The sequence below is a fragment of the Pteronotus mesoamericanus genome, unplaced genomic scaffold (assembly GCF_021234165.1).
Source record: "Pteronotus mesoamericanus isolate MK-2021 breed Mesoamerican mustached bat unplaced genomic scaffold, CSHL_Meso_final scaffold_31, whole genome shotgun sequence".
Classification (NCBI taxonomy): domain Eukaryota; kingdom Metazoa; phylum Chordata; class Mammalia; order Chiroptera; family Mormoopidae; genus Pteronotus; species Pteronotus mesoamericanus.
Genome location: NW_026555312.1, coordinates 23,302,907 through 23,317,591, shown reverse-complemented (window position 1 = coordinate 23,317,591; position 14,685 = coordinate 23,302,907). Strand labels below are relative to the sequence as shown.

At 39.8% G+C, this 14,685-nt stretch overlaps 1 protein-coding gene across 1 annotated transcript; it reads left to right on the top strand.

Annotated features, from left to right (window-relative positions):
* Positions 1-11,400: 11,400 nt before the first annotated feature.
* LOC129085572 (syndecan-2-like) lies at positions 11,401-12,708 on the top strand. Its single transcript, XM_054591999.1, has 2 exons — positions 11,401-11,457; positions 12,166-12,708. The coding sequence occupies exons 1-2, from the start codon at positions 11,401-11,403 to the stop codon at positions 12,706-12,708; spliced, it is 600 nt and encodes a 199-aa protein (XP_054447974.1).
* Positions 12,709-14,685: the final 1,977 nt, after the last annotated feature.

Below are 14,685 nucleotides of genomic sequence, written 5' to 3'. Positions count from 1 at the left end.
TTGCAAACAAAACAAAACCCACAAGCAAGAAAATATTTTATCACCTCCAAGACTATTTCCTTAGTATAAACTCCTAGAAATAGTTCTGAAAACAAGTGCTTGAGCAATTTTAAGGCTTTTAATAGATGTCACCAAGAGAATATTCTGTTTGCATTCAATATCTATATTTCCAGAACACAGTGAGCGTAATGATAAGTGGATATTTTTCCATGATGTAAAGAAATGTTCATTTAGGACACAGAGTGAAATATGTTACTCCACTTGGGCTGTCCCTTCAGCAGCTGTAGCCACTCACCTGACTGGCAAAACCTCAGGACACTTCTTCGGGCTCCTGGCACCTATTTATAACACTGGGGGAGATAATACAATTGTCTTTCTTTCAGCTCAAAAAAATGAATTCAAGTAAGTTTAAGTTTACATGTGTAAAGAAGATTTTTATAGGTTAAAACCTACACTGCAACTTTTTTTTATAGCCTCTTCCTATTACCATAACATCCACATACTAAGACATGTAGCTTTCTTGATAATTATCAAGAAAGATTAGAACGAGGGGTAAGTCTAGCTCAGCAACATGATCATATTTGAACTTGTAGCTCATGTCTGAGGATGTTACACCCTTGTAGGCCCTGCACTTCTTGAGACATACAGCTTGCACTGTCAGCCTTAGAAAAGTCCCCAGAAGGTTCTGGATGCTCTCCAGAACCAAAGAGATTGCTTTGATCCTCTATTTGTCCTTGTCGATGTTCTACTACAATTGATAAAATAAATACAACGGTCATAGGTATGTGCATTTCAAATAGTGGGGACATTAAGAGGTCAACTCTAATATACCCTTAACACAAAAGGAGAGTCTAGTCATCTTTTAAGACCAAAGAAAACGCCAGTTGTGGCTAAATATTGAGAACTGTGAAAATTCCACCTAGGAAGGCAAAAAGAATAATAATAGTCAGGCAAATTTGACCTCATACCTCTCCCCAACTCACATTTCCAGTTCCCTCACTGGTTTGGATTTTATTCTGAAACTTTCTTGCGTCATTTGGTACTATATTGTAAATTCATTTTGTCCCTTAGAGAAAATGGTGTGATTAAATTGGAAACTTAAAAAATATATATTTTCTCACATAAATACCAAACATATAAGTTATAAAACAAAACAAAACCCTAATTGTTTGAGTCTCTTCCTCCCACCCAATAAACAGTTAAACTCATGTGTGGTTCTACAAACAAGAAATTAAGTGGTAAATGACTGGTAACAGTAGTTTCTTCTTTGCCAAATCAAACTATAAAAAAAATAGTTATATATCACCTGCACACCAGTGGGCTTATCACTAGTTTGAGATATTCTACCATATTTCCTGTGTTAGTTTAGAAGGTGGAGAAGTAGTTGCATATTTACTTTGGTCTCCTGTGGGTGCTAGCTGAGAGTTCTATTTTGTTCCACATTATATTACTTACAAGTCATTTTACTGGGTTGGCCAAAAAGACTGTTTAGTATTTTCTGTAACATAAAAGACACATTTCTCATTTTCATGAATAGCTTTATTAATTTGGATATTTTGAGTATGTCAGCTATCTCCCACATGGTAGAACAGTGATTTTTCTCAATTAATATCTCGATTTGATTTCTATCAACTTTAACGGGTCTGTCCGACCATGGAACATAATCCAGCAAGAAATCTCCAGCATGAAATGCTGCAAACCACTTTTTACACATTCCATCAGTCATAGCACCTTCTCTGTACACTGCACAAATCTTTTTTTGCATTTCAGTTTTTATGTCTCTTGAAATAATAAAGCATAATATTCCAAAAATGTTGCTTATTTTCTTCCATCTTCAATATTAAAATGGCTACAGAAAAATTAACCAATTTTGATTTTTTAAAAAATGCATGCTGATATGACGGCAGTCACAATACAATCTAACAAAATTGTTCCAAATGAAGTTAAAGTCAACTAAGCGCTACTAGAGCTAGCTTATGGGGAAAAAATGAACAAACTTTTTGGCCAGCCCAATATAATGGACTTCCTGAGGTCATACCCTACCTACACATTTCAAAGAAGCACTTAAAATTAGTCCAGAGTAGTTTTTTACGTGATAGCAACTTTAAGGCTAAAAGAACTTCTTGTACCATCAATGGTACATTTAATAAATGTCATTTGACAAGTTGGTGATTTAAAAAATGATGTTTTCGCCTTGCAGTAGAAATAAAATTGTGGATTTAATTTAAAGTAGGACACGTTTTTGGTTTCTGTACAGTTAGCTAGGCCCAAGGGAATATAATTCCTGGTAAAATATTTGAAGTCTCAGTATTATACATTGAGTTATAAATATTGTTGCTTTTCAAACAGGTTTTCCACCTAAAGTATGATGTTTTCAAATTTGCTTACTCCTTCGTATGATTTTTTTGTGCTTATATCATATGTTAGAATATACTTTCAATTTTATAAGGAAAATTAATGACGATAAAGTAAGCAGAAACTTATTTTCTCACTAACTTTCAAAACAGAGCTGCATTCCATAAAATGAGATGTGACTTGGCTGGTGTAAAACCTATCAAACTGCAAGGTAGATTAAGTGACTGAATTTAGTAGTTAGCAATGTCTTTCGCTGGATTCAGTGGTCTTTAACTGATCATTGTTTAAAGAATATATACAGGAGTGGACAAGAGTACATTTACAGTTGTGAGTACATGAAAACAGAGTTTATTCTGTTGGCCTTCGGGAATTGAAGCCCCATGCGAACTAGGCCTTGAAAGGGGCCTGTAGGTCTCAACCAGAAAACTGGGAATGCTGGAGGCAGGCATGATCGGATGCTAACACCAAGGGTTCCTGTGGGAAATCTGGCCTAAAGAATGCATTGTATCCATTAAAGGTGCTCTGCTTTGTACTGCTCTGATAAGGAAAAACCAGATGTTTAAGCTCCAAACAGAAGGAGTGAATTCCTGAATTCAGGAGCCATACCTTAACGACCATCTGACATCATCATGTCTTACAGATCCTGATCTGAGGCAAATCTCTGTGTTCCTTCAGTTATCTATGATCTCTATCCGTTTTCTATAAATATAACCTTTAGGCATTGATTGACAGGTTTTGCTTGCATGCAAGCTGAATATCATTCTCAATAAAAATCACTTCAGAGAAGGGCTTGGGGCATTCCCCTCTGGAGGGAATCACCTTCTCCTTTTCTTGACAGCATTTGGTGTCTGGAATGACACATTATTTCATCTGTGGTGAATCAGAGGACTCCGCAGCACGGGGTCTGCCACATCATTCATGTATTATTATTTATTAATTAATTACTGTATTATTTATTATTAGTCTACTTTTGCCAACCCCTCTGTGTGTGTGTGTGTGTGTGTGTGTGTACACAGACACATAAAATTCTTAAAATTGGAAACAGTATGTTTTTTTAAAAAAGATTCTTGTATTTCAACAAGAACATTTATTACTCGTTTACTAAACATTTATTATATGCCAAGTCCTTACAAATAATTGTTTTCTGTTGGAAATAGTAGTAACTGAAAGAGTCTTCATTGTGCCCTTTTCAAGGGAAATTAAACATTAAACTACAAAATTGTACTTACAGTTGCTTTAGTTACTGATGGATACTTCCATTTTAGAAGAGATCATTCTAAAAGTTTTCATGATATATAAAATGCTTAATATAGAGTTTCCAAATTCTTTATTACTTATTTGGCTTTGTGTTGCATGCATGTGCACACGTCTTGCTTTTCCTTCCGTTCCTTCATTCCCTTACAAGTTCCCACTGTACACTGGATTATAAAAAATTATATTCCTCTGAACATATCCAGTGATATTGCAAAATGTTTCTTTTTGACAGTTCTCCCTTCTCTGATGGTTTTTCTTTTCAAAGTCACTCTGTAAAAGATGCCTGTACTTTGTTATATTAAAACTAGAACTTCCAAGAAACACTTGGGTAATTGAAAGATTAAAACTTACAAATGGAGGCAAAGGTGACCAACTTCCTGGAACCTGGCTCTCCCTTAAGTGTATCTCTTGCTTGTAGCACCTTCACAAGAAAGCGCTCACCCTCTCATGTCAGTCCATGGGCTCAGGGGATGAGGTGGTGTCCTGCCTTCTCCTCAGTGCTGTTTCTCACAAGGAAAAGAAGTAAACTAGACCGCTTTTCCACCACACAAAAGCCCTTTGCTCTTTTGGAAATGGAAGAAAGAAGACCTGAACAGATACTTCTCCCAAGAAAACATGCAAATAGCCAATAGATGGAGGAAAAGATGCTCAGCCTCACTAGCTGTTAGGGAAATGCAAATCAAAACTACAACAGAGATACCAGCTCACACCGGTGAGGATGGCTGTTATCACAAATGTCATCACAAGTGTTGGAGCAGCTGTGGGAAGAAAAGTAACACTCACTCACTGCTGGTGGGAATGTAAACTGGTACAGCCACTATGGAAAACAGTATGGAGGCTCCTCAAAAAATTAAGAATACAGTTGCAATGTGACCCAGTGGCCCCCTTCTGGGTATTTACCCTAAATATTTAAAAATATTTATCCACAAAGATATGTGCACTCCTATGTTCAGTGAATCATTAATCATGGTGGCCAAGACGTGGAAACAAAGTTTTCTTTGATAGATGCCTGGATAAAGATGTGGTACATTTATACAATGGAATACTACTCAACGATAAGATGAAATATTACCATTTGTGACAATGTGGATGAATCTTGAGAACATCATGCTAAGTGAAATAAGTCCGACAGAAATAGTCAAGAACCATATGATTTCACTCACATGTGCGATATAAAACTGAAAGCAACAAGTGAACAAACAAGAAAAGCAAACAAAAACTCTTAGAGACAACAGTGCGGTGGTTATCAGAAGGAAGTGGCATGAGGGAGCAGTAAAGGGGAAAGGGGGTCAAATGTATGATGACAAAAGGTCTGACTTTGGGGGTTGGCCATACAATGCAACACACAAACGATGTATCATAGAAATGTACACTTGAAATCTATATAATTTTATTAATCAATGTCAACTCAATAAATTTAATTTTAAAAAGCCTCAGCTGAGTCTTAAGAAGTAAAGTATACAATGTATACAAGAACTGAAAAAAAAAAAAAAGAAATGCCACCTTTGTCACAGCTTCACAAATCTCTGTGAAGGGTGCTTGAATTGTGGAATGAAGAAAATACAAACAATGAGATCTCTGTCTTGGGAGGGAGACAGATAGTCAATAGCTAACAATTGGTGAGCACTGAGAGGTGTGAAGCAGTAGGATTAGATAACAGAGAAGTTTCTGCTTGACTGGAAAGGTCAGAAAATCAGAGAATGTTCCTGGAGGGAGTCAACACCTGTGTCCCATCGGAGGCGCTGACTATACTGAAAGAGGGACTGTAGACACAGCACCAGCCTGGGCAAAGATCTGGATGAGAGAGGGGACCCATCTGCCAGCGCTTCAGTGTCTTGGGAATGAGGGTGTGAGGCTGGGAATGGTAAGAGATGAATGAGGCAGATGCTGGGAATGATTAGGAATTTAGATTTCAACTTCCTAAGTGGGGGCCAAGTGGGAAGCCTTGGTCAGTTTTGAGCAAGACAGTAATGCAATACAAATTGTATTTAAATTTAAAGGATTGGCAGTGAGCAAGACTAAATGGTGGGAGCACGGTTAGAGGAGACATGCAACCAGCAAAATCAGGCCAAAGGGGCTGAAACTAAGGTAACAGAGAGAAGAGAGACAGTGATCGGAACCAGTGAGGAGGCTGGGTGGACGAGCTCAGAGCTGGCTGGGTGAGAGCTGGTTCGCGGATCCCTCTGCCTGTGGAAACTGGCAACGCCTCCCAGGTCAAAGCGCTCTCTCTTCCTCTCTCAGCTTCACAACTCAGACCTCACAGGCCCCTTCTCTTCCTTCTTGCTCTGTCCCCTTCTCTATCTTTCCCATCTCCCAGCGTAAAGCCAACTATTCTTTCAGAGTGGCTTCCAATCTACAAACTTCAGAATTCCGCTTACCTCCTCCCTCTTCCCGAGCCCCCTCCTCCCTCCTAGTCGCCCGATCTTGATGCCACTGAGAGGTTCCCAAATCTGGCTGCTTTCCCTCAAGCCCCTGCTCCTGCTCTGACTTAGAGTTTAATTTACTTCTTTATACCTCTCTTTTTCTACCTTCCACCACTGAAATCTTTGTTTACACTGATTAGACTAAGAATGGTTAGAGATGGGAGAAGGTAAAACTCATTCCACCTAGTTAATTTCAGTTCTTTGAAGGTGTGATTCAAACAAGGCACTAATGACATTTAGGGAAACTTAATTTTATTTTTTTAATTATAGTTGAAATGGGGAGATATTTTAAATAACAATTTAATCTGCCTTTTTTGTTTTAGTAAGAGTCAATTGAATAACAGAATTATAAAAACTTTTTCTAGAACATACTAAATTATATAAACAGCAGGTCTTTAAAATTAACAATGAAGAAACTACCTGCCCCTCCCTGCCCCCTCTTTTCCTCAGGAAAAAGCTAACATATTTCAATGAGGAACAAACGGTTTTTAAAATTTTACTTCTGTTGTATAGCAAAGTGATTATACATTCTGGAAAAAAAAAATGATAGCAAGGGACTACTCTTGATTATGGCAAATATCTAATTCAAATACTCTATGCCATTTAACTTATTCCAAAATATAAAACAATGCCTTAGGAACACTTTGGCTAACACTATTCTTCTATTGTTTTTGTGTAGGTAGGTCAAGTTGCTTAAGAGCTCATGCCAAATAATGTAACTGATTTAGAGCAGCCACTGATACTAGATCTAGTTCATGAGCACTGATTGCCATTGGAAGACTGCATTTGATACCTGACTAGTAAAATTAACTCTCATCTCTCATGATAACCCTTTGTTCCTGAAACTTTCTCTACTTGCTTCAAAAATGTTTGAAGATTTTATTTGGGATCTCTGTAGACAACTCTCTTGAATGGAAAAGGTTTTCTATATTGCTGAACATGTATGTTTCTAGAATGGGCAGGCACAAACTAGAAACCATAGAAGCCATCCATAGGAGAATAAGAATGCCTATTCCATCTTCTTAGAATTCAGCTTTAAGGCAAACAAGTAGACAATATATGAAGTTATTTGCACTCTTTGTTGAAAGTCATGATACAAATATGATCATAGGAAAGGACATTTTAGGGGACCAAAATTGGTGAGTTGCACACATTTATAAGGAAGCAACAGTAATTTAGAGCAATTTAAATGATCAATAAGGAGCTGCTGTCGGGATAGGATGGGACATTGCAGTCTGGCAAGTCTCTGTTGGTGAAGTGACAGGGAACTCCCAGGAGCTGAGGACGCTCTCAGGCTAAACTGGAGCAAGGGCAAGGATACAGGGGGCTTCCTAGCAACCTGGGAGCCTCCGCTTACCTTGATCTACAAAGACCCCGTTTCCTGTGAAAGCACAGTTACCCACCATGGCCTCTGGTTCTGGAGGAATCTGCGCCATGATGCAAACTGTTGTGATGGCAGAAAACCCAAAGGACATTGAGAGTCAGAACCTTTGGGTTCCACGCTCACCTTTTCCACTTGCTGGTTCTCTATGACATGCAGCAAAAATCTTAATGCCCTTAACTTTGATTTTTCTCAACTCTAAGCAGGAGAAATAATGTCATTTTCCTTACATACCTCTAATAGTGTGATAAGGAGGGGTCGAGGGAGAAGATGGAGGTGAGGACACCTTGTGAGATGTCTTTATAAACATAGGTGCCATTCTGCGCTTTGGCGTGTGCCTGTGGGAGTGTCTGAAGGCCAGGGAGTCCTGTGAAAAGAAAACTGAGTTGAGAAGGGGAATCACTTAGGGGGACTTTTGCTTTATCTCTATTGTTGGAATAGAATAAGGTAATGAGCATGTATTAATAGATTACTTGTAATATTTTAAAAACTGAAAAGTATAGAAATGGGCTATGGTATTTTTTTGAAGGAATATTTTAGAAATTCCTTCAAAAAATACCATATTCCAATAGAAATTCCAATATTCCAATAGAAATTTAATATAGAAGAAGTAACAATTTGTTTTCCCTTTGAATATAGGTCCATGACACTTCATTGTTTGGAAATTTAAAAAGCATTGAAAACAAAGAACTTTTTACATAAGATTTCAGAAAACTTATTTGATGGTAAAACATAACCTGAAATAATGTTAGGTTAGTTCTTATTTATTCCTTTACTATACTTTTTGTAACTGTACACAGTGGTAACATGCTACATAATACAATACAAGAATTATTTTAACATTTGAAAATCTGAAAAATTCTGATATAACGTGAACCCAGATAAGGAATAGTGTACCTGAATATGCTTATTAATAAATAAGATGGGGAAGGAGGACAATGGTGGAAAGAAGGAGAAGGGACTAGACAAAGAACATGTATGAATGACCCGTGGACATGGACAACAGAGTGGGAATTGACTGTGGGAGCAGAGGGTGGGATGGGTGGAGGAGGGCAAAGGGGAAAAAATTGAGACAACTGTAATAGAATAAACATGATTTAAAAATAAAAATAAAAAATAATTTTATTAAAAAAATAAAACCAATTTAAAAAGATGATAAAAATTAATAAATAAAGCAGAGGGGGAAATTGAGATAACTGTAATAGAATAAACATGATTTTAAAATAAAATTTAAAATAATAAATAAAGCAAATAGTCTTATGGATCTTTATAGAGATTTACTTAGTATAAACCCAGGTGCCTCGGACCCAGTAAGTTTTTTTGAGGGCATAATTCAATACAACATATGTTTAATTAATTAGTACTTTGAGGGGAATATCAAGATTAAAAAAGGTGATGGCGGCCCCTAAGGAATCGGCATTACAGCTCAGAGTGCATTTTCACGTAAATCTGATACAATTACGTTGCAATCAGTGCTGTGGCAGGACCACAGCCAGAGAGCAGAGATGGGTGAGAGCCAGGACCCCCCCTGGGGTGTGAAGTCTAGACCATTGGGGGAGGGTGAGAGAGAAGACTGTCTAAAGTCCTAATATTTTAGTTCCTTTTTCATCCTAAGTAATCAATAATACCTTGTGTTGTTAACACCCTTTCTGCGAGACCTAAGAGGCTCTGCGGAATCAGCATTCCCAAAACGTTCTCCAGGGCTGTGAGATACAATGAGATGTGAACACTGGGAAATGGAAACCCAGCAGTCATTTAGAATTATGAGACTCATTGCCAAGTCTCCCTCACCAGAGGTGGCGCTGTTGCAGAGGGGCCATCTTGCCCAGATCTGGGGTTCAGAAATTACATTTGTCCGTGAAAGGGTAATGTTAAAGTCTCCCTTCTGTGGTGGTTGACACTGAAACACATTGATTCTAAAGCCCCCAGAAAAGCAATGGATAGTGAAAAAAGAAACTGATTATTAAAACATGACTAAAACATAATTAAAACCAGTTTTACCACTAACTCCTAAAAGTGCTAGATAGGCTAAATCAAGCCCTAAGAGTGAGTAAATGAAAGACAAAGGGATCCCCGCCCCCAACCCAAAGCTTCATTTGTGTCAGCGGTGCCTCATGGTTTTGGTGCTGTTTGTTCCTCTGAAACTGCCCCCTTTTCTTTTAGTTCCACTTTTAGAATTACCAGCATAGGGTTCCATAATATGGACGTAATAGCATATCTAGAATGGCTGCGACGCTACAGCTGCAGGCAGAAGCAGCTCCAGGTCCTGTAATGAAGGTGTGTCCTTTCATGGGAGAAAACCTGAGCATAGAAAAATGTCCAGCATTCCCTCACACACAAGAGCAGCCATGGAACTAGCAGGGGGAAACACTCTCTTTTTCATCTGTGACAACTTCAGCATCTCTGTGGCATGTGTGAGCTCTGGCGGCCTGAGCGAAAAGCCCCAATGGTGAGGATCACAGCAGGGAAAGGTGCACAGAGACTCAGGGCACCCATGCAGTCGTTTAAACCTCAGCCTCCAGAGACCCAAGCTGGGAAAGATCTAATGGGAAAGGGCTCTAAAATGGACATAATTCCACGCAGAGGGAGCTGTTGCTCACGGCTCTGGGGAAAGCTAATGGCTTGTTGTCATAGTCATAATTTCATTATAGTGGCAGTTGCCAAACCTAAAAAGAAAATGGAGAAGAGAATAATTTTTATGGAAATATTTCTTCTCAAACACACAAAACCTGTCAACTTACTTGGCATTTTATTCTTCCTAGCATATGCCATCTTCTGGGCTGTCAAAGTTATAAGATTTGTGGGTGGCAAGATGATGTCATCTGTAGTCAGCAGCTTGTATTAATTTCCACTCCCAGCCCTGCTCAAGAGTTGAGATTATTGCAGTAAATGGGATCTGAGCTTACAAATGAAAGCCTCACTTTTCTTTTCCATTGAGATCACAATACTCTGCTCTTTAGCAGGATGACAATTGTGCTGTCACCAACATTACCTCACGCTATCTCCCTTGAAATGGCATCGTCTAAGCGTGTAAGCCCAGCTGTGAAAACAAAACATAAAACATATTTTGCTGGGAGCTTTGTAAATCCTCAAGGCATATGTTAATTAGTTTGCATTTTTAAAGTACAGTCATATCACCAATGTAATGTAAGAGGTGTGGCTGCAAGGAGTGAGTCATGAGCAAGATTCAGGAGCTCAGAAGGCACAGAGATCAGGCCTGGGTGCAGTGCCGGGTCCGCCAGTAGGGCTCCTGTCATGGGCCTTGCTCGAGTGTGGAAGCATGCATTCCACGGAAACATGTGGGAAACACACTCCTGAACAGCCCAGTGAGACACCACCACCTATCCACCATGCTATTCACCCCTAGACCACAAGAAGGAGAGACACTTACGTCACCGGATGATAAACCAAAAGGTGGACCAGGCGACTATTTCATATTCTGGAAACACCATACAGCTATCAAGATTTGGAGGGTTCAGTACCTTTTTCAACTAGTGATCCCAAATCTGGAGAAGCATCAACAAATTGAACAAATATGCAATGACTGGATACTGTCAGCCAGGACTGCAAAGTGAAAACGGTTTCTAGTGTTGAAAATAAACATCAGCTGACAAGACGTTACGTTCATGGATGGGAGAGGATTAGAAGTGACTGGATGTGGATTGAAATGTGAAGCAAAGGAATGTTCACTTCCTTTATTCCAGAAGTGGCAAAAACTGTCTAACTCAGAGAAAATGCCTACCTTGTGGTTGCCAGCAATGACTTCAGCCGTGCTTTCTGTAAGACGCGCCCCTCCTGAGACACACCTACACAGTCACAGATGGCACGGTTGTGAACAGCGTGAGGGTGCAGGGTGTCCCCACTCACAGATACCTGGGACTGTGGCTGGAGCTCTCTTGGTAACTTTTTCTCTTGATCATTAGTTTTGTCATCTTTCGATGTGTTGAAAACTGCAGAGAGGAAAATAAGAAAAGGAAGTTCACCATAATGGCAGAGCAGGGTGCCTCCTTCAATGACCTGTGTAAGAGCCGGCAGAGCCCTCTAGTCAGTGGTCATCGTTCCCGGGGCGCACGCCTCCTTCCACAATAGAAGGGTATTCTGGGGCCCAGTCCCACCAAGTGAGGAAACCTTGGATGATGTTTTACATAGCTGGAGTTACTGTAACAAAATACCTCAAGCAGGGGGATTAAATAACAAAAATTTATATTCTGACAGTTTTGAGGCTGGAAGTTCAAGATGAAGGTGTTGGCAGGTTTTTTCCTTCTGAGGCCTCTCTCCTGGGCTTGCAGATGGCCGTCTCTTCCCACGTCTTCACGTGGTCATCCCTCTGTGTGTGTCTGTGTTCTCTGCTAATAAGGGTACCAACCCTGCTGGATTAGGGCCCACCAAATGACCTCATTTTAACTTAATTACCTCTTCAAACTTCTTATTAACTTAAATAGTTACATTCTGAGGTACTGGGGTTAGGACTTCAACATGAATTTGTAGGGGAGACACAATTCAGCTCATGCCTAACAGGTAGCACTCTCAGAGCCTGCACCTCCCTCCAGCTAACCTCAAGCATGTTTTACTGGCCTGACTGGACAGCGTTGCAGTGGTGCAGTGAGGAGGGACCACTGGAGAACCTCAAAGCTGGGACCATTTGGATTTGGTGTTATCGCTCTAGTGTAAAGTTCTAGCAATACCTTTTTTCTTTTTCATTTAAAAATCAGCTCTTGGTGGTTTCTTCCAGGTTAGAGAGAAGTCTAGCAGAGGACAGAGCTGACGTCTGATAAGGACATGTACCTCGACAACAGCTCCATTGAAGACGCTTCAGGAGTGTATCCTATTGATGACAATGACTATGCTTCTGCATCGGGCTCAGGAGCCAATGAGGATGTGGAGAGTCCTGAGCTGACGACATCTCGGCCACTTACGAAGATCCTATTCACTAGTACTGCTCCAAAAGTAGAAACCACCATGCTGAAGATGCAGAACAAGCTACCTGCTCAGACAAAGTCACCTGAAGAAAATAAGGACAAAGATCACCACTCTGACTCAGAAAGAAAAATGGACCCAGCTGAAGAGGTTACAAATGTATATACTGAGAAGCCCCCAGACAGTCTGTTTAAAAGGACGGAAGTCCTGGCAGCTGTCATTGCTGGTGGAGTGATAGGCTTTCTCTTTGCCATTTTCCTTATCCTGCTGCTGGTGTACCGCATGAGAAAGAAGGATGAAGGAAGTTATGACCTTGGAGAGCACAAACCACCCAGTGTTGCTTATCAGAAAGCACCTACTGAGGAGCTTTATGCGTGAAACTCCTACTTAGTGTCTCTATTTATGAGATCACTGAACTTTTAAAAACAAAGTTTTTGCATAGAATAATGATCTTCGTTTTTTGTTTTTTCATTAAAGAGCCATTCTGGCACTTTAATGATAAAATCCCATTGTATTTAAAAGCTTTTCACGTATTTCTTTAGAACATAAAATTAAAACTTAACATCTGCAATGTTCTGTGAATAGCAGTGGCAAAATATTATGTTATGAAATTTCTCAATATTCATGGAATCAGTTTAAACTTTCATGCGCAAATATGAAACGATTGTTTTTTATTCAATGGTTCAGAGATGAAAGCTGTTTAATTTGTGTCAGCATGTCTCCAACTGACCTAACCAGGTTGGTCTTAGTTTGTTAATTTTTCTGTTTTCCTGTCTCCTCTACTCTCCCCTCGTGTCCCTTGGAAAAGAAAACAAAACTCTATGCCTTTTGTAACTGTTACGGTGTAATTTGTCTTTGGATAATTCAGATAACAGTAATTTAGTGTATATGTGATTTTCAAATATGTAAACTTTAACTTCCACTTTGTATAAAAAGAGGAAAATAAAAAAATAAAAATCAGCTCTTATTGTCTTGTACAAGGGACAAAGTTAAGATCTGCTGTGGAAACGTTGTTCTAGGAAAAGAGTGGATTTTTTTCCTTTACCACTTCCAAAAGAAGTTTCCAGGGTATAAGGCATTTCTTAAAATCCATATGAAGTCCTCAGTATTGTGTCTGTTTTGCAGACAAAACACTTTACCAGCAAATCTTTGACAGAGACAGTCCCATAACTCAGAAATTCCAGACTCTTCAAGCCTCAGTGACATAGATGTAAGCAGTTCCCACTGCCGACCCACACTGCCTGACTGCACATAACTAAACAACACACCTAAGGATGCGCTGGTTTTCTTCATTTGATAGGAGAGTGAGGATGTCACTGTGTGTGTATTGGGACTTGGCTGGGACAACAAGAATAACACCCCTCTGTTTATGAAAAATGCAGAGAGATTTTTAATGGAGCAGAAAATTTAGTTACATCACTGGGGTTTGCCCATCATTAAATGCATTTGGTTTATTTTATATTATGTCTGACCCACATGTGTGTGAGGCTGTAGATTCTTCCATGTTTAGTAAAACACTGAGCAAGAAGGCACAACTGACTAAATACTAGATGTTGAAGACCTATTTTTTAAAGTTGGTCAAAGGTACATGCCTTCACTGTTTTTCCTTTGTTTGTAAGCATAAAGACTCAAGACCTAATTCCTGAAGATGGTGGCAGAATAGATGGAAGCTACCTTCACCTCCTCCTAGGGCCAAACTGGCATTACAACTAAGTTATAGAACAATCAACTTGAATGGCCAGTTGAAGAGTAGCTGAAGGGAAGTCTCATGACCAAGGATTTACAGAAGAAGTCACATCAAAACTGGTAAGAAGGTCAGTGTTATATAAAGAGCTAACCCTACTCCCACGAGAGGTGGCTGAGGTTCCAGAGGGATATCTCAACTGTGGGGGAATCCCCCTGAGAAATCCCATGCCAAGATCCCTAGCCCAGAACATCGGAGCCAGCAAGAGGTACCCATATAACATTTGGACATGAAAAGCAGTGGGGTTTCTGTCCATCAGGGAGAGATTTGAGTCTGCCAAAGACACAAGCACCCTCTTAAAGAGCCAATGCACAAATCTCATTCACTGCCACTCACCCTGGGCTCCAGAGGAGGGAAGGAAGAGTAGACTAGAGTTGCATGAGGACAGTCTGGGGGTTGTGTTTCTGGAGAGATAGCTTAAGGGTCACCATCAGGATCCCTGTGCTGAGTTTCTTTCATACCATAGAGGCCATATTCCTTGAGTGGAGCACTATCCTCTGTGTGACACCAGTCTTGGGGGAAGAAATAGCCCCAAACTCTAGACTCCCTCTCACCCCATTCTATGGTGCTTCTGTCCTATTGAGTCAGCTACATGGCCAGGGTATAGAGGT

Bases quoted from the DNA above. Each gene is read 5' to 3' on its own strand.
- LOC129085572 (XM_054591999.1), top strand. From the start codon at position 11,401: ATGGCAGAGCAGGGTGCCTCCTTCAATGACCTGTGTAAGAGCCGGCAG. The intron at 11,458-12,165 runs GTCAGTGGTCAT...GAAGTCTAGCAG, and splicing joins AGAGCCGGCAGAGCCCTCTA to AGGACAGAGCTGACGTCTGA.